The 24421-nt window shown below is 38.5% G+C and overlaps 1 protein-coding gene across 1 annotated transcript in view; it reads right to left on the bottom strand.

Moving 5' to 3' along the window:
* The window catches only part of LOC128736107 (uncharacterized), a 105319-nt gene extending 81361 nt beyond the window's left edge, over positions 1-23958 (bottom strand). Inside the window, exons 1-2 of the mRNA XM_053830587.1 lie at positions 23931-23958; positions 23625-23766 (exon numbers count right to left, since the gene is read on the bottom strand). Of these exons, the coding sequence (XP_053686562.1) occupies positions 23625-23766; positions 23931-23958 (170 nt within the window). The remainder of the gene's footprint in view (positions 1-23624; positions 23767-23930) is intronic.
* Between the last annotated feature and the right edge of the window lie 463 nt (positions 23959-24421).

Raw genomic sequence — 24421 nt, 5'->3', positions numbered from 1 at the left:
TGATTAAAATGCGTTCGGGCTGATTAAAATTAGCTTCAGCGCCTCAATTTTAGATGTAAAATATCAGAAGTGTAGCTTGATAATAGTGACTTTCAGTGGTGACAGCTTGAAGAATTACGGTTAACCAGAAGATTGGTTTGCTGGTATCCCCCACTTAATCATCCCATGGCTTATACTAAGTTAAAACAATCAGTGATGCGGCTAGACGGCTCAAATATTTTTCCAGGTGGAAAATGGTGGCAGATCAAACAACTTATACATACAAGTACAACAAACATCTTGCAAAATCAAATATCAGTTGTCTGTAGCAGGTTGTATCCTCAAAAGTTGTAGTAATTTTAAAAGTTCATCTAAACCGGTTTTTCCATACTTATAAAAATAAATAAAATTAAATTTTTGACGTAATGACGCTACTTTGTTTACTTTGATAACAGCTGACATTAGATATACGGAACATTTAGAGCTACACTGTAACTGTTAAAACTAGGATACTCTTTCCGACTGCCTCATCAGTGAGTATAAACGTAGAAGAGAATTTGCTCTTGGGTTTCTTTCGATTTTTTCCTGTGTATTTTTCCATGATGTGTCACGGTGCCGGGCAGCGCTTCGGTGCCAGCATGTTTATCAACTTATATAGGTAAGTGCAACCGAAGTGTGTACGCTAGGGTGATTCAAATATTCTATATTAGAATTATCTATATTTAAAAAGTAGTTCAAAGTATAGCATGGTTGAAGTACTATCTATTTATATTTCATAGAACATAGGCATAGGAATTTGTTGATAATTTACTTATTGTACGATGTCCAGTTTGGCAGGCTCAAAAACCGGTAGTAAAAGAAAACAAATTGATTTTAGTATCGAATGCACTGGTGGTATAATTGGTCTTAAAACCCTTCTAATGAAAACTATAGTTGTCGTTCCTCGGAAAGCACGAGCAAGTGCAGAATTTTCCCACCGAATCCCTGCACTTATATTTTCTCCCGTGTCGTATCATACAGGTTTTCCTTGAAGACGTGGTGCATGCAGGGAATAGACAATTGGACAACCGTTTTACTAGAATTGACTGACTGTATGAACTCTGATCCCCGACTGTATTCCTATATTTCGAAAATAAATCGACCATGATAACTAATTGCAACAGCGCGATTGGTTGTTAAACGCTTTAAGGGAGGGTATTTACTTGTCTATATACTGTTGCTTTTAAGACGTTGCTTTATTTCTACTGCACTGACTCGCCGAGGGCTACATGGCTCTTGTGAAATGTGACAGCTGTAACTAAGATTTGTAGCTCTATGTAGCAGGTTTTCTTTCTAGTCTGTAGGCGCACACGGAGAACATTGTAAATCATCGTAAGAAGTTAATTAGAGACAGAGTGTTGCCTCCCCCGGCAGTTGACCGATAGAAGTGTTAATTAACAAATAATTAACTGTACCTTAGGGAAGTAAAAAGAGATCAAAACCATGGTGAAATCTTAGAATGCTTCAACGAAAGGTGAATGGGTATCATGAGTCTTTTTGCTGGATTGTGTCACTCTAGCAGATTGTATGCAGTCAAAGTTGCATATTTACGTCCCTAGAAAATTTCTTTGATATAAATGATAGGTTAAAATGTAATTAAGTTGTTGCAAAAGTTTTCTTAAGTATATATTGCTATGTGAACAGGTCCCTTTCCTTTGGTATACAAAATATCACAAGATTACAGCGACGAAATGAAAGCTGAAGGATGCTAATTGAAATACATTTGAGTTTGTTGTTTCGTTGCGGAATTGAAGCATAGGAGGTTTTACCCAACAAAAACACCTATTAAGAATGAATGAAATTTTTGGAGACCTGTTACAAAAATAGCTAATTTTTTAACTAAATCTCTCGTACGTTCTTCAGAGTTAATGGAAGATGTGTGTCTTGTCGTATTTTGTTGGATGAGGAGAACTGAAGTGTATCATAAAGATATAGCTAATTACGAAAGGGACGAAACTGACGATACGTACATTGACACAAAACATTCAGCGGAAAGTGAAATTGGAGAGCTTTCCATGTTGAGTGTCACTTAAATTAGAGCGGATCCAACAAGACTTTTTAATTCATAGCATAGCATAAACACGGTATATTTCGTAGGTTGCATACTAATGACTCTCAATTCTTACTCTAACGGCTTGAGGACCAATGTTTGGGAATAAAACCAGTCCTGTCAAAGTTGTAACCTTGACTGAAAGTCATTATTGCTGACCAGGCCCATCCTTGGGCCCATCTTAACCGTGCCTTGTGAATATGGAAAGGCAGTGGTGATGTAGTATTTACCATGCCGTTTGTAGTAACCCCTTATCTTTCTGTCCATTGTAGGATCAGCCGGATCAGGTTTTCACCACATCTCGGGGAATCTTAGAAAGTGCACTGTGCTCCATACTTTCTCAATGCGGTTTGAACTACTCTGACGCTCACACTTTCGTCCTTAGCTAGTTTTCTGCTCTCGCGTGAAATACCGAAACAAAATGACGACAGCTGTTTTATTCGGATGTAAACTATAGAATTCAGTTCAGAAATTTGATTGAATACTGCACGAAAATTGATTAAAATGACGGTTACTTTTTAGTTTATTTATAAACATCGGAAACAGTCTTTCGAGCTTAGGAGGGAAAAACAAATCTAAAACAGCCCCGTTTTCACCTTCGTTGTGGAAGAAATTTCGCTATAGTAAAAGTGGGTTGCACTTTCCTGACAGCAGTAAGATGCTTAAAACAAACTCTTACAAATTGGATTAGCACCTATGGGTGGCCGGTTCGGTAACCGCTGTGTAGTACCGCAGTGGTAGTACATCAATTTGTACGCTAAATCGAGTGTATCCAATTTACAACTTAGGCCACAAACAAACCCACGACCATTCATCGGTGCATCCTGCTAAACAACATCGTTCGAGGCGAAAACAACGGTGGAAAGTTGTTGTTTCTTCCAATTTCCTGCCGGTGAATTTTTGCCCGGTTCTATACCGGTTCCGACCGAGTTAGTTGTTTGCTTCCTCTCGACGAGCACGAATTTCAGTTTGCCTTTGTTGACATTCTCGTCATTATTATTATACGATGTGTAAAAACGCTGTCTTGTTACCTGGATATTTTTTCTTGTTGGTGCGCTGCCTTTTGCAATGGGGAATCGGAGTATCCCCTTTGAGAGATATTAACGAGGTTATTTTTCGGCTGTTCAAGTTGGGTTACAGTCTATGCCAACGGTATGCCCCTTCATATTCGGAGTGAGTTTATGCTTGATGAGCACAGTTATTTTGATTTTATGTATTTTTTATTTCCACAAGAGTGCCACTTATTTCAAGTGTACGCTTGAGTCACATGAAAAGCAAGAGATTTTAATTTAATCCGAGCCCTATTTACTTTATAAGGATGTGAATGTAATCTGGTTAGAAAAATTTTGAGTTTATAAATTTTTTTTGTCATTGTTTCTTCATAATCACAATAAAAAATTAGGTTTATATTTCTCAGTTTATAGTCTACCTCAAAAAGCTTGTCAAAATGGTTAGTCTGCACCGTGAATCATGCTTTTAATTCATAACATTCAGCGAGGAATGTTGCAATGAATTTGTAATTAATATCTAGTAGTCCCAACAATAGAAATATTGAAAAACGTTTATGCCTGATTCAGACAGCCTGAACCACGTTCTCCGAATGACTCGAGGTCTTTCATGCATATGTATTCATACAGATATATTCATCTAGCCAGACAATAAAATAATATTGCGCGTTTTAGGCCGGGAACCAATTACGGTCTCGATCAACTAAACATGACAGTTTCGAGACGGTTTGATATTATTTATTGGCACATTTTGTATGTGTGGGTAATAAGCACCACAACACATCGTTTCCCGTAATTATTTTTTAATATTTAAATCAATCGTGAAACGTACATCATCGCACAAACGTGAAAATAAAATATAAGATATTATGATACGAGCATACTTTTATTGCTACTTAAAATGAAATATGTCTATGATATACTTTAGTGCTAAAGCCTTGGTTTTAGCTTTTGCATTAGCATACTGACCACAAATGAAGTATGTTCGTTATTGCTTCAATTCAGCGTTGATATTATTTGAGCTGAAATGCAGTTCAATTGTTGGGTGTATATGTTATGCTAACTTTCCGTAGATATTTATTTGATTCTTACCTTTAATTCTAACCTTTTCCAGGCATCGACTTTGCTAATTTTGTTAAAATTCATATTGCACTTTTTCCGTTTTTCGATTTAGTTTTCTGAATTATTATGATATTCCAGGTTTATAGGTAAACATATTTTAACCCGATGACGTAAAAGAGGAGTTGTATGATCTTCTCAAAATGGAGATTGCCCAGGTCATGACATAAAGATCGTCGTCGGGCATACAAATGCACTGGTCGGACGCGGAGAGTTCTTTCGTCCCGTTATTGGTAGAGAATGTTTCCATCCCACCACAAAAAGAGACCGGTCCTGTGCTACTCGTCGCCAATTCCTTGCTCGTTACGAGACACGCAAGTCGGCTTCAACCTGGTCGAGCCATCTAGCACGTTGGGCCCCTTTATACCTGATACCGAACGGGTTTTTGAAGAGAACGGATTTCACTGAATAGCCGTCCGGGGTCCCTGCGACGTGGCCGACCTACCGTAGTATCCCAACTTTCGTTAGGTGTTCGATGGGAATCTCTCCAAGTAGTGTTGCAACTCGTGGTTCATACGCTTACGCCACTCTCCGCTCTCCGTTTGTACTGTGCAAAAAATAGAGCGCAACACCTTTCCTTCAAAATATGGCAAGTACACGTATGTCTTACGTAAGCAAACTTACTGTCTCTAACGCGTAGAGTCAATGGACTACGGTTCTGATTAGCGGTTTATACATCGTCAGCTTTGTGCGGCGGCGAATGCTCCTTGATGCGTCATGCGGAGAGAAAAGTAGGCTCGATTTCCAGCTTGAATGCGTTGTTGAATCTCCTTACACGTATTATTGTCGGCGGTGATCAGAAATCCCAAACATACGAACTCGTCATCCACTTCCAATTCATCGCCGTCAATCACTGTCCGTGGGAGGCAAACGTTGCTTTCTGTGTAGCCTCTTCCTACTGTATATATATAATGTGTCCATTGATTTGTAACCCTATCCTCCTAGCCTCTGTTTTTAGTGTGGCGTAGATTGCCTCCGCCGTCCCAAGGTTTCTAGTAATGATGCCGAGGTCGTCTGCGAAGGTTTGGAGTTAGCTACTCTTGATGAAGACCGTTCCTCTCATTTCGATGCCCGTTCACCGGGTCACACCTTCAATAGCGATGTTGAATAACATACTGGACAGTCGATCTTCTTGCCGGTAAACTCTGCGTGATTCGAAAAGACTCGAGAGTGCCCCCGAACCACGAACGTATCTCACTCGCTCCTAGCTTTGATCAGGCGCGTCAGTTTGTCCGGAAAACTGTACTCGTGCATTATCTGCCATAACTGTTCGCGTTCATCTGTATCGTATGCTGCTTTGCAATCCACGAAAATATGATAGAGCAAAAATTTGATCCGTAGTACCACGGGCCCGATAAAGCCTGCTTGATACTGCCCTACGAATTTTCTTGCTATTGGGGTTGGGGATAGACGAACAAAATCTGGGAGAGCACCTTGTAGGTGGCGTTGACCAACGTGATGTCACGGTTATTCCAGCAATCTAGCTAGTTGCCCTTTATGTAGGTGGGACAGACTACATCTTCCATCCACTCCTTCGATAGTTTCTCCTCTCCACAAATCCTAGAGATTATCCAATGAAGTGGCGTCGCTAGCGGTTCTGTTTTGCAGAGCTCTGCGGGGAATCGGTCCTTTCCGGCGGCTCTATTATTCTTCAGTTGACGAATTTCTCGCCGGATCTCTTCGTGATCGGGAGTCGGTACGCTGTTGTTGTTTGTAGGCACTTCTAGGTTAACTTCCGTTGCGTCTCCTTCTCCTATTGAGGTGCTCATCGTAAAACTGTTTCCACCTCTCGACCACCTCGCGCTCGTGTGTGATTAGATCCCCTCCCTCGTCCCTACACATGTCAGGTTTAGGGGTGTGTAGCCCTTACGAGTTTGGTTCACTTTATCGTAAAACTTGCGCGTGTCATTGACCCGGAATAGTTGTTCCAGCTCCTCACCATCTCTGTCCTCCTTCTGGCGTTTTTTCCTTTTCAGGATCGCGGTCAGCTCATTTCGCACTCGTCGATACTTGGCCAAACTCTTTCACGTGGATTTGCTTAGATAGTTTTTCCAAGCTCTTTTTTCGTCTGTATCACTTGTTGGCATTCCGCGTCAAAGCAATCATTTCGTGCGCTCGAGGTTTCCTCAACTGGCGGTTGCAGTCTCATTAAGCACCGATCTTTTCATACTCTCCACAGAGGAAGACAGAGCTTCATCCAGTACGCGCGCGTATTTTCCGGCAGCTGGCAGTTTGTCGAATTGCCGAATGTTTAACTAAGGAGGGCGGCTTTTTGGCGAGGTATGAATCGTCGATAGTTTTGAGCGCACATGTGCTGCTACTAGGTAATGGTCCTAGTCGATATACGCGCCCCGTAGGAAACGCACGTTAGTGATGTTCCAGAAAAACCGGCCATCAATGAGAATATGGTCGATTTGGTTCAAGGTTCGTTGGTCACGGGATCTCCAGGTGGCTTTGTGGATATCTTTGCGGGGAAAGAAAGTGCTTCTGATCACCATGCCTCGGGAAGCTGCAAAGTTAATGCATCGCTAGCCGTTATCGTTCGTGTCGGTGTGCAGGCTATGGGGTTCAGTCGCCGGTCTATACATTGCTTCCCTGCCGACCTGGGCATTCATATCTCCAATGATCTTGTTGTCTCGTGGTGAGCAGCTGCCGTACGTTGGCTCCAGCTGCGCATAGAACGCTTCCTTCTCGTCGTCGGGTCTACCTTCGTGTGGACAATGCACGTTCATGATGGTGTAGTTGAAAAACGGCCTTTTAAGAGGCTAAGGACCACCAACCAAGACGGGGCAGATGGATATATTTAACCAGAGCTTCATCTTGAATAAACCATGTCTCTATCTACTAACACAAAAAATTAAACGTGTATTGAGTCTATGGTGAACGTAAATCACACATAAAACATTTGCTTGCCGTACTCTTATATGGGTGGATGGGGACAGAAGCACCGCTGCAAGTTTGTAGTACTTGACCTAAGCTTCAAGCTAAAGCACTGACTTGATATATCCACTTACCTCATTTTATCCAAGAGGCACTTGCCCCATTTTATCGTTAGAAACAAATAAAGCTTGAATAACTTAACAAGCAAATGTCCTAGAGATTTGCTGTCTTCTGCAAAAACGTCTGTTTTGAGTTCTTCGATGATTATCTAGAACAATATGTTTTTGTAAAATACAACCAACAAAAGTTAAGTATGACAAACTAAGTTTAGAAGAATTTTTTAAGAAAATGCTCTATAGTTCTGTGCTGGATAGAGATAGAAATGTTATTTTTTAGCAAATTTTTACCTTTTTTAAAACTTTGTAGCAAGGGGTCTGTCTTGGCGTAGTGGTTAGCATTCACGCCGAGGACCCGGGTTCAAATCCCAACCCCGCAGAAGTCACGAATGACCCAAGCTATTAAAGTGACTATATTCTAACAAAAAAAAACTTTGATGGAGAAACCATGTCTCTAACTACTAACTCAAAAAGGTTATATTTTATTTTTGTCATGGTAAGCCATGACTAACTTTTGACACTCTCAGATTACGGTGGAACAAAAGTGCTGAAAATTCGAAATACTCAAGATCAAGGAATTATACGTACAATAGGGTATAGTTACTCTGTCTACTTTAAGTTAGTTGTTTGAAATTGCGATAGTTTGCTTCATGCGCCTCAGTGTAAAAACTATAATCGTGGAATGAGCGTCCCAATTTTTTCTACCAACAAGACGATGCTAGACCACAAAAGCAACAATGAGCTGAAGCTTTTAATAACCATCATCGAAAGGGCATCATCTGGATATATATTACGCTTCCGTGTTTGAACGCAAATCCAATATTGTTGACAGAAGCTTGCGCGCTAGTGAAGCATTAAATTCAATCAGTGGGCTACTGCTAGACTGACATGATTATGATTTATGCCTTCGGTCGTTTGCACAGTGGCAGAGCCATTGATTGGAATGTTAGGGTTGACGTGGAACCATTAAATTCGAGACCATTTCGACAATCATTCACATGGCATTGAACGTTTCTGAAAGTAGCGCTTTTCCATCGGCTATGCATTATATAAAATTGTAGTTCTGCTATCGAAAGACTGAAGCAAGCAGTAGCTATATATTTTAAATGAAAGTACAACCGAAATGTCAAATAAGTCGATAATTCAATGTCAACTCCCTTGTTTTTTTTTTGTTAAAAATGTGCAATGAAAATATTCTTCATTCCAGCCAATGTTATTGATTGGAAATAGCAATCAAATTTAATTGAGCCTACGCAAAATTGCATTACAATGCTGAGATCATTAACGAACTGAGATTAAACTCAAAAAATATATACAGCCATGTGAAACAACATCGCTTTACATTTATTGTATTTGAGCGTTCTTAGCATGCTTTCTCCATAGGGCAAATCTACAATTTAATTGCTTTCTCCTATCGCTATTTTTGTTGGTTGGGATTGTACCACCATTAAAATATTTGTAATAATGTCGAATTCATTAATAACACGAAGCTAGGTCTAGGGTAGATAATTATATTTTGCAGTTCTCGCAAATTGTGGAAACGTAATATACGAAAAGAAAAGTGATTATAAATGTTTTGAAACATGATATGGAGTGAAAACGACGAAGCGAAAAAATATCATCCATATTCAGGCCTTCACAAATTGAATTGGGTTTTATTTTTGGTAGGATGAATGAGAGTTTTTATGTTTTTTGGAAAATAAATTCATCCAACAGGTGTGCGGCAACGAAAACATATCCATGATTTTAATATAACACAACCTTTGTAGTGCCGAAGGCACCTATCGTGCAACGTTTACTGCAAAGCAATATAGGGGAGAAGTTCGTTTGCGATGCTTCTGAAATGCTCATGATGTACATACGTCAAGTCAAGAGTATTGCATTCTAATACACTTTTCTATACATATTTGCATATATTTTGTATGTTCGCCAACTTTTACTTAATTTATATTAATTAAACAGTAACAGTCAGTCAAGTATAGCCTGACTAATGAAAACTAGATTTAAATTTTGTTATCACCATTGATCAAAAAAAAAAAAGTTGGAGTTTACTGAAGAAGCGTATATTTCCACATGTTTATTGGGAGCCATAATAGTAACGATGGTACAGCATATAGCTCTATTCATCAACACACCTACCACACACATTAGCATCGTTGTTGCCGGCGAAAAAATCAACATCCCTTACCCTATGAATAATTCGTGTCGAAGCCGTGTCGGGCGTTCTTTGCAACGTAATAAATGAGTTCAGCAATGCTGTTAGACACATAAAGTCGTACGTTTTTTGGGCATTGCATGGCGCTAGCCAGTAAGGGCATGGATATCAAGATTAAACTGATTCAAAAGCGAAATGCAAAAAAATAACGCTAGCGTTAGTTATTTCTTATTTAGTACCTTGGATAAGTTACTGAATTTTTTTTTACTTATGGGGGCACACAATTGGTGCCCGGCGTTGGCAAATTCTGCTTACTCTGCAAGCCTGCGATAACCTGTTTGGAGACCATGAAAGTACTTCTGTGGTTTGAAGGGCCCGAATGTGCTTCATACATAAATTTGCTATTCCTGTACACAGTGAGGACGGTCATTTGGGGCTCCATAAAACCACAGAAACATTTGTTCTCTTTGAGTACCGCGAATATGATCCGTGGTTTTGCACCTTGTGCTTTCCGCCGGTGCATTCATTGCCTTTTGCGGCCAGCAGCAGGTTCGGTCCTGCGGTTGTTCTATTCATAGCCAGCCACAGAAGGAACTGCGGTACGAAAGTTTTTTTTTCTGCCGGTTAGATTGATTGATTGGATGATTGTTTTGCAGAAATGTTGAGAAATTAATTTTGTTTTAGTGAGTATGGAGAGATACAAGGTCTAGGATTATGGTGTACTGTAAGATAAACCGTTTTCGTAGAAATTAAATTATGAACAGTATCGAAAGAATTACCGTAGGTACCGTGGGTAAACACTTTCACAAAATTTGCCAAAGAACAATGTCTCAAAATTTATCATATCAATAGTTAATTGCTACCATTCCGGCATAAAAAGTGCATAATATAATTATTATGCTTTTAGTTTTTTAATTATTCAAATGTTCGTCAACTTTAAGATTCAAAATATAAAAAATAGTAAAAGTATGATTGTCAGATTCATTTGCCGATTGGAAGATGACTATTTTGCCAAGTTTTAGCTCTTCAATGTGGAGAAAAAAAAACTGCAACATAATTATGTTGCTCAATTTGCACTTCAGAATCATTATCAGTAGAACAGCTCAAGTGGCAACAGCAACCGCCCCTTAGGAACGACGCGACAATCTAATAAATGGAAGCACGGTGACTGACTTTTGACTGCGTGAAAAAGAAAACCACTTCCAGCGGCACAGAGAAGTGCTATCTTGCGTGAAAAATAAACGTAATTTAAATGAATTCAGGAATTAGAAAACTTTTTCACTTTGTTTTTCACTTGACTTGGCGGGTGATGAGATTTCAACCCACTTCCTTGAGAAGTGATGAGATTTCAAGCAAATAATGAGAAATTTAAGTATTTCTGTTGCCTTTCTGCTACGAAAATAAGAGCATGCAAATACTTTGACTTTTGAAGTTGGATGTTTGGAATCATTTTTCGAAAGGCATGGAGAAAGTTACTCAGCTTTGTATACAAATTTGATAATTGGTAAATCAAAAGACTGTAGGGAAATCTTAATTGCAAATTTTGAAATTAGTAATTGGCACTTCCTTCGATATTAGGGAATATATGTGTTTTTCATGACAGTGGAACTGTCAAATTCAATTTTCTCAATCTAACAAACAAAGTGATATATTGTATTGAAAAATTACAGTGGAAACTTTGTTAAAGACAATATCATTGCATTTATAAACATATTTAGATTCATTTTAAAACGAAATGCCACCAAAAAATAAATTTATTCGCCAATAGTTTTTGTTTTGAATTCTCATCATCTGAGATTGTCTTCCAAGTCTGCAGAACTGATATATGTTTACTTAACAAAATGTATTTAAATGTCTATTTATAAGTAGAGAGTGGGTCAAGTTATATATCAGTCCACTTTCATTTTTCAAATTCAATCTGTTATTTTTCAAATTGTGAAAAGTTCACGATTCTGATGACCTACGACAGATTAAAACAAAAATAGACCTGGGAAAAGATATTGATATGGCAACACAACGGATACAATCAACAACGGCGAGGATTAAAAGAAAGAGCGCATTTGAAAACGACTTCTACGTATCTGTTTAGCTAGCGGCATCTTTTCCATTATTTTGGCCGAATCTCTAGCATTTGTTTACGATACCTACTGTACTGCCTGTTTGAAGCTGCTCAAAAGTGGAATGGTCGATTTTATCGGAAAACGGAAATCTCTTGAAGGATGCGAAAAAGATAACCCCGTCGGCAGTTACGAGAAAAAGTGATTTACAACGGAGTAAAAAGATTAGGCGAAAGTTGTGCTAAGTCCCCGAAATTAATGGTAAATTTCTAAATCGTAGAATTTTATCTATACACAGAATGATGTTTGATTACATAAACCAAGCTTAAAAATCTAAGCCTAAAAATCTATCTAACATTTATAGTTATCCTGTGTCTAAAATGAACACTGAATATATACTTCAAATCAAATAATAAATAAAAACTACAAGGTATACAGCCCTAAGGGTTGTACGAAAGGGTGACGTAGGACTGTGTCATATAATACTCAGTACATTGATAACATGTTTTAATCGATGAAATATAACTTTATGTCTGATCATTAGATCAAAGACTAATGCAAACTGCATTTATGGCATATGCATATTTGAGTATCTGTGAGTATCATTGTTTGAGTGTTTACTTGTAAAAGAAGAGCGAAATATTCTGATTTAATTCTTCATTGAATCAATGGTGGTTTTGAAAAAAAAACCGTTTGAAATTGTTTGGTGGCCCTGAAAAGAACTAAGTTTGAGCTGATAGCACTTCTTAAAAATCAGTACTGTAATTACTGTTGCCAATATATAGATGGATGTCGCTATTCGGTCCTTTAGACTCTAGGATGATGGTTGCCCGCTAATACAGGAGTGATAGGAAATACCACATCACTGTAAAGTAGAAATGATTAGTTTTATTAAAATACTGACCGTCCGTCAGTGCGATCGTGCGATAAATGAGCAGGCGGCGAACCAAGTGTACCATTTTATAGTCACTGGCACTGCCGCTGCTACTTGTAAGCTAGTGTAGGTGGTGGAGGAAACCATATCGGCTGCTGCTGCTTAAATGATTGTCCGACACTGATTGAGCAAGCTATCGAACAATTTCACATGTCTGCGATGGGGATAATGCAAAATGTAACGTAAAGTGCATCGTGTAGAATTCACGTTGGCCATTGCCCGCTGATTCCGCTTGTCTTCGGGGTCGGTGTTGACGTCAATAGCCATCGATGTTGCCAATTGGATTGAAAAAGGGGTGTGGCTTACAAAGTGGTCTCAAAGGTTATCATTTGGATCCAAATCCTTTGGTGTATCTAATTGTCGTCCGTGCCTGTGAAGCTAGGCGATCACAAGGGAAATGTATGGGAAAATTCGACCTTAATACTTTACACACATTTTCACTATTTGGCGTTTAAAAAATTATTATTAATATGTTACTATAAAATTGCTGGACATTTTTATCTATCCAACGACATATTAACTGTTATGTTTCGTTCAGTAGTATAGTAGCTATTAGCGTTTGAAATATTTTATTCAAACGTTACACTTCTATTTTTCGTTTTTACAAAGTGCTACCCAGTCCCAGTATAGTAAACAAAGACGTAGTCCTACGTCAAAACTAGTCAGTTTTGGACACCAATTTGCATCCCTATAATACTAAATGTACGTACATACATTGCTCCAACTCCATGGATGAAAAGAGACACAGAGACATACAAACATGCTTCGTTTTTGTTCAAATTATGGGTACTTATTCCTTTTAAGATAATTTTAAGCCCGTGGGTTTTATTTGGTGCTTAGGGTGCCCCTTTGTGAGTTAGGGTGGTCTCAAAAATGTTCTTTCTTCGTAAATTTTGTATCTTTTGAACCGAAAGCTCGGCATCGTGGGTCGTGGCACTGCAGGAGATCTGTCACAAACGTGGGAAGGTGAAGAGGATCCGTGGCGGCAAAGCCCAATTTTACCAGAGCGATCAACCAGAGGATGTGCAGCTGCAGGCAATGTACGACAGCTACTCACCACCGGACATCAAGATCGTAATCTGAGATATGAACGCCCAGGTCGGCAGTGAAGCAATGTATAGACCGGTAATCGGGTTCCATAGTCTGCACACTGACACGAACGATAACGGCCAGCGATGCATCAACTTTGCAGCTTTCCGATGATCACAAGCACTTTCTTTCCCCACGAAGATATCCACAAAGCTACCTGGAGATCCCGTGACCAACGAACCTTGAACCAAATCGACCATATTCTCATCGACCGGTTTTTCTCGAACATCATCACCGTACTCTCCCTACGGGGTCCGGATATCGACTCGGGCCAATACCTAGTAGCAGTACATGTGCGCTCAAAACTATCGACGGTTTATACCTCGCGACAAAGCCGCCCTCCTCAGTTAAACATTCTGCAACTAGACAACCCGTGAATTGCCGAAAACTACGCGCACGTACTGGATGAAGATCTGCCTTCCTCTGGGAAGCTAGATGCTTCGATCTTCTAAAACGGATGGAGTGTGATACGGTTGGCCGCCAAAGAGGCCACTATCCCACTACTAGGTGAGGAAACCTCTATCGCACGAAAATGACCACGATCCTGAGGAGGAAAAAGCGCCAGAAGAAGAACAGGGATCGTGAGGAGCTGGAACAGTTAATCCGGGCTAAGGAGATGCGCAAGTTTACGAAAAGGTGAACCAAACGCGTGAGGGCTACGCACCTGAATCTGACATGTGTAGGGACGAGGGAGGGGATCTAATGGTCGATAGGTGTAAGCAGTTTTTCAATGAGCTTCTCAACGGCGATATAACAGAAGTAGATGCAACGGAAGTTAACCTAGGAGTGCCTACAAACGACAACAATGAGCCGGCTCCCGATCTCGAAGAGATCCGGTGAGAAATCGGTCAGCTGAAGAATAATAGACCCGTCGGAAAGGATCTACTCATGGCAGAACTCAACAGGAATGGCTAAGAACCGCTAGTAACGGCACTTCAGTGCTTTAATTCCAGGATTTGGGAGGATAATTTCAAGGATTTGGGAGGAGGTGGAGGAGTAGATGGAAGGTGTAGTCTGTCCCGTATACAGAAAAGGCGATTGGCTGTAATTATCTCGGCATTACGCTAGTTGATGCCGCTTACAGGTTGCTCAAGGAGATTTTGTTGCGTTGTCTATCCCTAACAGCAAGAGATTTCGTAGGCAGTATCAGGCGGATTTATGGGGGTCCGTGCTAGTACGGATCAAATTAGAGTAATCTCCGGCAAATCCTCCAGAAACTTTTGGATTACAACGTGCCCACGCTTCATAATTTCTTGGATTTCAGAGTAGCATACGATACAATTGAACTCGAACAGATATGGTAGGTAATACACGAGAACGGGTTTCCGGACAAACTGACGCGGCTGACCAAAGTTGCGGGGATGTGCTATGTGCGCATTTCGGGGACACTCTCGAGTCCTTTCGCATCGCGCAGAGGGTTGCGGCAATGGGATAGAAAGTCCTGAATGTTATTAAATATCGATCACATCTTCTATGATCCGGCGAACGGGCATTGAAACGAGAGGAACGATCTTTAGCAAGAGCAGTTAACTCCTAGCCTTCGCAGACGACCTCGACATCATTACTAGAAACCTTGGGACGGCGGAGGCAATCTACGTCATACTAAAAACGGAAACTAGGAGGATAGGGCTACAAATCAATGCCTCGAAAACTAAATATATGGTAGGAAGAGGCTTCAGAGACTCCCACGACCAGTAACTATTAACGGCAACGTTTGCCTCCCACGAACAGTAATTATTAACGGCGATGAACTGGAAGTGGTTGATGAGTTCGTCAGCAAGTTTGCTTACGGAAGACATACGTGCACTTGCCGTATTTGTACGAAAGGTATTGCGGACTATTTTGCCGGAGTACAAACGGATAGCGGAGAGTGGCGAAGACGCGTGGACGTAGGAGTGGGACGTCCGCGTCACAAGGATGCCGGACGACTGCGCAGTGTCATCTGTTCTTTTCAAGAACCTCACTGACACTAAGAATAGAGGGGCACAACGTGCCAGATGGCTCGACCAGGTTGAATCCGACTTGTGTTTGTCGAGACGCGCAAGGAATTGGCGACGAGTAGCCCAGGACCGAGTCAATGGAAAAGAATTCTTGATACGGTAAGAGCCACCCCGGCTCTTGGAAGATCTAGCAAGTCATTCATATTATGTATAATCAACTAATGTTAATTATAATGTCTCTATAAATTCGAATACCTAATTAAGAACAGTCTGCAGTAATGTTATGAACGTGAAACTTTGTGTATTGTGAGTTTTATCCGAAGTAAATTCTACCTTCCGAAGCACCTACCTACCTGCAGCATCAACATCTTGCAAAGATGTCTCTGCATCTCCAAAAGCAACAGATGGCGACTCTGTCCGAAAAACATTATTTTAATCAATATTATATTCTATAAAATAGCTTTCGGTCAGATTCTGCCAAGTAGGGGCTCTGCCTTTCGTGTTTCGGCTTTCATGACACGGTCAATTACTATTCCATCAGTTCGGCCATTTGGATTTCGGCTATTTGTTATTCGGCCATTTGGTACCTACTCGGTCCCAGCAAACAATTTGGTTTGTATATCTAGGTTGCTACTGAGAAATACGAAGTGATATCTGAACATTAAAGTTATATTTACACCACATAAGAATAGATAAGTAGAGTATACGTACGAAAATTTTGTTAATCATTGGTAATTATATATTGCATTTTATACAGTGGATTTAAAAAAACCCAAATCAATACTCCTCAATTTATGATTAAGATATAACTTAATATTACAATCATCTATACTGCTTAATAATTTACATTCATGAGTTGTACATGAGGACACACACGACTGCAAACCAACTTATGGTTCACTTTGCTTTCACATACTCTAATAATTAGGTAATTCCAATGTGAAATTGACATGCATACGACTTAATGTGGTCTTTCTATTACGATCATATGTTATCTGGGGTGATCTTATGTTATCAATGCTAGGGAAAACTAACAAGTGTAACTACAAAGAGTCGGTAAATCTAGAGGAAAGCTAATAAAGTTATGCAGATGTGATTTCTGCGGAGGGAGGCTTATTTGTTATGAATTTCTGTTATATAGGTGGCCCCGGTTCTCATTGTGTTGTGACGCAGCGATGATTGACTCAAGTGCGTATTCGTACGAAAGCGAAATTTTGTAAATTATACTTAACGTTTATTATGCCTATCATCCATTATGCCTATCGTCCGTTACGGCTTAAGTGCATTATACCTAATGTCCGTATGCCAAACGTCCGTATACCCATCGTCCGTATGCCTAACGTCGCGCACTTAACTTTGTTAAGTGCTGTTAACTTTGCTGTTAAAAATATTGTTAGCACCTTATGAAAAAACCACAGAGTAATTGTGGTTGTTTGGGATGCACTGTGGTCCAAACAGCGAAATACGTGATCGTGTGATATTGCGCCGAAACGTAAAATTTTTTGCATGTAGTGTGTTTAGGAACATTTCTTGGTATAACAAGCCCCTTCTTGTGAGAGAAATCTTTGGGTGATTAATTCCCTTAATCCCCCCTTCGTATATTCGAGATACAGGTTTGGTACTCTCGGCAAAGTTGTAGTAAATATTAATACAAACAACTTTGTCAAAGACACCATACTTGTATCTCTTCATGGAAATTATCTATGAAGCGTTATTCGTGGACCAACCCTTTAAAACAGTTTTTAAACCCTGACTTATTCTGGTCAATTTCTACGTGTTTATAGTGTTCTAGAAAGTTGTTTATCTTGCTAAAATCAACGTTTCTGTTGAACATTATGATATGTTATTTTCTAAAGTTTCGAAGATTTTGAGCTTTTATGGTGAAAAATAGTACTTTTTTGAGCTTATATATTTCCCAAGGTGGCAAACGGTGGCAGATCAAACAACCATAGTAGGTTGTTTACAGAACAATTAAACTGTACTTCGGATGCAATAAACGCCATTTTGTTTACGTTGACAATCGCTTTCTAACAAGAAAAGTTAACAACAATTTTTTCGCCTATTTCCGATTCGAAAATGAATGTAGACTTAAAATTATTTGGCGCAATTAATGAGAGAAAGGCTTCCAAATAACTAACTTAAGTTTATTTTGTTCAATTTTACATTGCTCGCTCCTTCCGTATTTTTCCAAAACAACATTTGATGATGAGTCATCTCACCTACACATTCATTTAACATTATTATCACGTTGTCTGTGACGGAACCACCTTCTGCGAGTTCCCTCGGCGCTACCAATTCAGCAAAGGCCGATCGAAGCGACGCTTTGTTTCTACACAGTACTGCCAGCGACTACTGCCGATCGGAAACGATCTGAATCGATCATAGGACGATAGTCGATAGCAGAAAGTGAATAGCGATAGACCGAATAGGACGCTAGGTGAGGATCAGTGCGGTTGATTTATCATATTCTATAACGTAAATCGATTTCATTATATATAAAATGAATCTAATTAATTTCATAAATCAGTCTACTTAAAACTACTTAAAATTAGGATATAAATTGAGTGCTCAACTAAAGTTATTCTTAAAATTAAGCTTATACTATTGTGAAGGTAACTATTGAAGATCGTGCTGCCGATATCATTTCTAACCTAAAACTTACATCTATAGATAGTACCACGTACCACCTGGTGCAGATTAAAATTGGCAGATCGACAGAAAATTACAAACGAACACTAAACGTAAGTGAAACCACAAGCACGAAGCACGAAGCATGCAGCTAAAACATATATTAACATTAAACATAAATAAGCAAAAATTGAGACTCTTACAGAAAAATACATGCTACTTACCAACTAAACTAAGATTAGGGTTAGGAACATCATGCATGGTATTATACTTGCTTCTAAAAATCATACAAACTACTATTGATACACCTAAAGCGAAATTATAACGATTATTATGCTATGCCATGGTTAAAATTGTACTTAATGAAAAATCTATTCTTATCTTTAAGGGATTTTTTAACTCGCCACATCTCATCTTTCTTAAATAAATCGAGTTAAAAAACTGGAAATACTGTCTTTCTTTGTTGCTTGCAACAATTATCTATACCTATAAAGAAGGATTTCTGTCTGTCTGTCTGTCTGTCTGTCTGTCTGTCTGTCTGTCTGTCTGTCTGTCCGTATGTTCCTTATAGAATCGAAAACTACTGAACCAATCGGCATGAAAATATGCATGTAGAGGTTTTTTGGGGCCAGGAAAGGTTTTAGTGATGGTTAGAAACCCCTCCCCTCACTAAGAGGGGGGGCTCCCATACAAATAAAACACAAATTTCTGCTTAACTCGACAACTAATCAAGCAAATAGAACAAAATTTGGCATGTGGGTGTTTCCGGTGACAAGAATTTATTCTATGGTAAATTGAGACCCCTCCCCTCTTTATAAGGGGAATTATAACTCCTCTCCTCTTTAAAAGGGGGGCTTCCATACAAATTTCCTCATAACTCGAGAACTAATCAAGCAAATGGAACCAAATTTGGCATGTAAAGGTTTTCGAGGGCAAGAATATTTTCTATAGTAAATTAGGACCCCTCCACACTTTAAGAGGGGGGGCTCCTGTACCAAAGAAACACAATTTTCCTCATAACTCGAGAACTAATCAAGCAAATGGAACCAAATTTGACACGTGGGTGTTTTTGGAGACAAATTTTTTTCCTATGATGAACTGGGACCCCTCCTCACTTTAGGAGGGGGGGGGGTCCTATACAAATGAAATACAAATTTCCTCATAACTCGAGAGCTAATCAAGCAAATGAAACCAAATTTGGCATGTGAAAGTTTTCGAGGGCAAGAATATTTTCTATGGTGAATTTGGGCCCCTCCCAACTTTAAGAGGGGGGGCTCCTATACAAACGAAATACAAATTTCCTCATAACTCGAGAAGTAATTAAGCAAATGGAACCAAATTTGGCATGTGGGTGTTTTTGGAGACAAAAATTTTTTCTATGATGAATTGGGACCCCTACCCACTTTAGGAGGGGGGGCTCCTATACAAATGAAATTCAAATTTCCTCATAACTCGAGAACTAATCAAGCAAATAGAACCAAATTTGGCATGTGGAGGTTTCTGGAGGCAAAAATATTTTCTTTGGTGAATTAGGACCCCTCCCAACTTTAAGAGGGGGTGCTTCTACACAAATAAAATACAAATTTCCTCATAATTCGAGAACTAATCAAGCAAATGGAACCATATTTGGCATGTGGGTGTTTTTGGAGGCAACCATTTTTTCTATGATGAATTAGGACCCCTTACCTTTTTAAGAGGGGGGCTCTCATACAAACGAAATACAAATTTTCTCATAACTCTAGAACTAATCAAGCAAATGGAACCAAATTTATTATGTGGGTGTTTTTGTAGGCAAGAATATTTTCTATGGTATATTTTCTATGGATTTCTCCACTTTAAGAGGGGTGGGGGCTCCTATACAAATGAAAAACAAATTTCCTCATAACTCGAGAACTAATCAAGCAAATGGAACCAAATTTGACATGTAAGTGGTTTTGGACGCAAGATTTTTTTTTATGGTGAATTGAGACCCCTCTCTTCTTTAGAAAGCGAGTTATGGCCCATCTCCCCTTTAAGAGGGTGAGCTTCCATACAAATGAAATGCAAATTTCCTCTTATCTCGAGAACTAATCAATCAAATGGAACCAAATTTGGCATGTGGGAGTTTTAGATGGCAGAAAACCATTCGTGATTTTACCATTTGTGTTTCGACCATTCGGTACCAGCCCATTATGGGTGTGTTCTTTTGAAAAGACATCAATCGAAGGAATTGAACAAAATAGGCATAAGTTAGTTATTGGGAAGCTTTTCTCTTATTAATTGCGTCAAATCATTTTAAGTCTTCATTCATTTTCGACTCAAAAATAGGAGAAGAAATTGCTGGTAACTTAACATGTTTGAAAGAGATTGTCAACGTAAACAGAATGGCGTTTATTGCATCCGAAGTACAGTTTAATTGTTCTGTAAACATGACTGAGATGGATTTTTAAAATAACTATAACATTTGAGGATACAACCAGATACAGACAATTGACACTAGCTTTTACAGGTTTTTTTGTGGTACTTTTAAGTAGGAGGTGTTTGATCTGCCACCTTCGGAAATATATAAGCTCAAAAAAGTACTATTTTTCACCATAAAAGCTCAAAATCTCCGAAACTTTAGAAAATAACATATATTAATGTTCTACAGAAACGTTAATTTTAGCAAGATACACAACTTTCTAGAACACTATGAACACGTAAAAATTGACCAGAATAAGTCAGGGTTTAAAAACTGTTTTAAAGGGTTTGCCCACGAATAACGCTTCATAGATAATTTCCATTAAGAGATACAAGTATGGTGTCTTTGACAAAGTTATTTGTAATAATATTTACTACAATTTTGCCGAGAGTAACAAACCTGTATCTCGAATATACGAGAAAATAAATTCCGTATCTTACTTTTAAGGGAATTAATCACCCAAAGATTTCTCTCACAAGAAGGGGCTTATTATACCAAGAAATGTTCCTAAAGACACTACATGCGAAAAACTTCACGTTTCGGCGCAATATCACACGAGCACGTATTTCGCTGTTTGGATCACTGTGGGATGGTTTGATCATTTTGACTTAACTTCGATTCATATGACAGTCCCGTCTCATCCAATGTGGGATGGGATATATGGGACATTTGTTGAATTTGTTATTATCTACAATTTTGCTGAATAACATTTTCAATATCTTTTGTATTTATAGTTCTACAATGCTGCTACACCATTGGTAGCTAAGTGAAGTTTGACTGTACTGTCAAATGAATCAGAATTGAGTTGTTGTTGTTATTTTATTACCGACACTTTACACCATTGTAATAGTGCATTCGCGTCGGGGAAGTGAAAGGGTATATAATGATAGAGTGATAGATTTTACACTAATAGCTTTTACGGGAGTTAGACAAAATGATCGGGACAAGCAAAATTTTAACGAAATCCAAACGGCCATAGCTTCTATAAAATAAGACATTTTAAGATGAAACCAGTTGCATTCGACGCGGAAGTTTTCTAATTTTTACAAATCATTTCAAGATTCGCAGTAGTCAATGGACACCGAAGATATTCCGCGTTGCCAGGGGTGTGTCAAAAACTGATTTTTTTCATCGCTTGTATCTTTTTCTGACGTAGAAATTTACTATTATTCATATATTATTCCGAAACTAAGTTTCATTTCCAGTCAATTGGTGAAAAGAGAACGAAAAGCCGTCCGTATCTCCGGTGTCCACTGACTACTGCAAATTTTTGAATATTTTAGAAAAAACTAGACAAAATTCCTCGTCGAATGCAATTAGTTTCATCTATAAGTGTTCTATTTTGTAGAAGTTATGGTCGTTTGAATTTCGTCAAAGTTTTGCCTGTCCCGATCATTTTGTCTAACCCCTGCATATTAACACCAATTGTGTAAAATTCCTGTGTAACATGCAACATTATTTATTAATGCAATGGTACTAATTATCATTAATTTTTCTGATTGAAAATAGCGGTTTATTGGATAGTTTATATGTCATTCATTATTTATTGCCAGGAGCAGTTTTTATTATTCATGTTGATCTTATAAATGTACGCCATTATTTTTTGCAATCTGATTGGATTTTAATTTGATTGTATGATGTAAAATAAATTGGTTAACTACTCATAAAAGTATTATTTTCCTTTTTTACTTAGGTTAAATTGACATTGCTTCACTTGTTCATTCGTTACTTTCAGATGTTCAGCGCTAGTAGCGCTTGCACACTGTTACCATGGTTAGCTTTTGTTTCTAGTACATGCTATTTCAAGCGCAATGTACAGTATAGAAACAATGAACTGAAACAGTTACTGTTTATATGTGCATGATAAAGACAATATGGCAGAATATTGCCGGTAGCAGAGTTATGTATTTTGCATAGACATTTTGTTCGCTTATCGAACCATATTTTATCACTAATGAGAAATCGATAAGTTATATTGACTGTGGTCGTGTACTATTACGGCTCCGTTATCAAGGAAACTAATCGCGATGGATTGGGTCTTTGTTTCAAATAGTACTTTGACATTAAACGGTTTAACACTGGATATTTGCTCTTGGTTCATTTTTCAAGTTCAAAAATAAAGCATACAGAATACTCAAAACTTAGGTTCACAAGCAACGTAATTATATATGCGTTGTAATCCTCTAATTTGCAACTGATCCCTGATTGGATACTAAGTTTCAATCATCAACACAGGACCTAAATGAGGGAAAACTCTGAATTCGATAATATAAATTTACTCCATAAAATTATAAATTATGCCGCGTCTTTAAAAAGTGCTTTAAATTTAATTTTAACGTTGTAACGGCGTTGTTAATAAACATTGCAGATGTCTGATGCTAATTGAAGAAAAATAGATTGAAACGTTGTGCATAAGTTTTACAGTGAAAGTGCCATGATTTCACTAAGAGAAAAACTCACCATAGCCATTGAATACCTAGTTGAGTTACAGTAGTAAAAGTAAAAACTGTTAAGAACAGAGTCGTATCCTTCGCCAGATTTGATAATGATGTTTGAACCAGAAATATGTACTACGTTTTCGGTAGTTGCCAGTTTATTCTAGATTAAGCTATTGCCTCTAATTAAACAGGTTTTGAAAATTGCGTCATCTATTTAACAAGTTTAAACTGAATGAGTAAAACCAATAAGCGACTATATGACCTGCATTATTTGATTAAAGTAAAATTAAACAGGAGTAAGATAAAAAACAATTAAAAATGCAAACAACCGAAGCGTGACCCAAACGGCCATTCGTGCAAAGTTCAGTTCAAAGAATTTCATCTAAAATTATTTTACCGCAAGTCATAGCAATTACCTCAAAGGATATTAGAAATCACCTAAGCAATGTTTATAAATGAAATAATAAATATGCAAATTCGCCCAAAAGGCAAGAATTTCAGCTTTCAGGCACTTTAGCGAAATATACTTAATCGTTTTTGAATTACCATGTAAAGTAGCATGCTAGTCAGGCGGTGTGCTCAGTACCCAATATTTTCAGTAGACAGTACGTTCTGTTAATACTAAGTACACACACTGAAACACGGTAATATGCAAGACATAACATAGCAACATGACAGCACAACGGAACGGGATAAAAAGCGTCACTGCCACTGTATGAACTGTCGGTTTCCGTTCGGAAGCTCGGGGATTACCTGGCATCAGTCGGTTTATAGGTAACATCGTATTTGTCAACTGGCATCGTGTGTGGATCCATCGAGGTCTGCCATGAAACGCGAACCGAGGTCGGCGAGAGGAACGTAATGGTAATGTTTTCCGGTGCACTAGGAATCGAACCTAAACGAGATGGAAAATAAGGGAAAATATCGAGATTAACGAGTATGCAGTTCATGCATGTGATGGAAGAAATGATTTTTTTATTGCAAAGTTTTCAAGCTTTTGTATCGATGATGATTCGCGTGAATTATTTGTTTTGTGGCGCAATCATAACTTCCATTCACCATTTAACGACAGTATTGAACTCGCCATTTCATAAAATGGATCAATAAATCAACACCTTTCCAGGAACTGGATAGTTGAAATATCTTTCGGCCATTATTTTATGCGTACGTCAAAACGCTCCATTCAATTTCGAAAATAATTCACACCATTTTAATGCATGATTTAATCATTGCGAACAATATTTGCATAAGCTTCATTTCAATTATTGTATTATTTTTCATTTGAGGCCAACCCCTGGGGAAAAGAACACGAGACGACCTTTGGATGTCCTTGCTTTGTTTCCAGCGCTTACAGTTCACAGTTTATCTTATCACTATGGAAAAACTCAATTTCCTCTGAACTGAAGATAAAGAAAAGCAAAACAACTTCGTCGGCATAAACAGATACGTGTACCTATGTTTTGAAATAACCGAGTTCATACCTTTGTGCTTTAACGCGGATAAACCTTTTCAATTTGTTGTGAGAAAGCAGGCCTTTTGTATAAGCACTA

The sequence above is a fragment of the Sabethes cyaneus genome, chromosome 2, assembly GCF_943734655.1.
Source record: "Sabethes cyaneus chromosome 2, idSabCyanKW18_F2, whole genome shotgun sequence".
In the NCBI taxonomy this organism is placed as follows: Eukaryota; Metazoa; Arthropoda; class Insecta; order Diptera; family Culicidae; genus Sabethes; species Sabethes cyaneus.
This window is presented reverse-complemented; position numbering and strand designations above follow the sequence as displayed.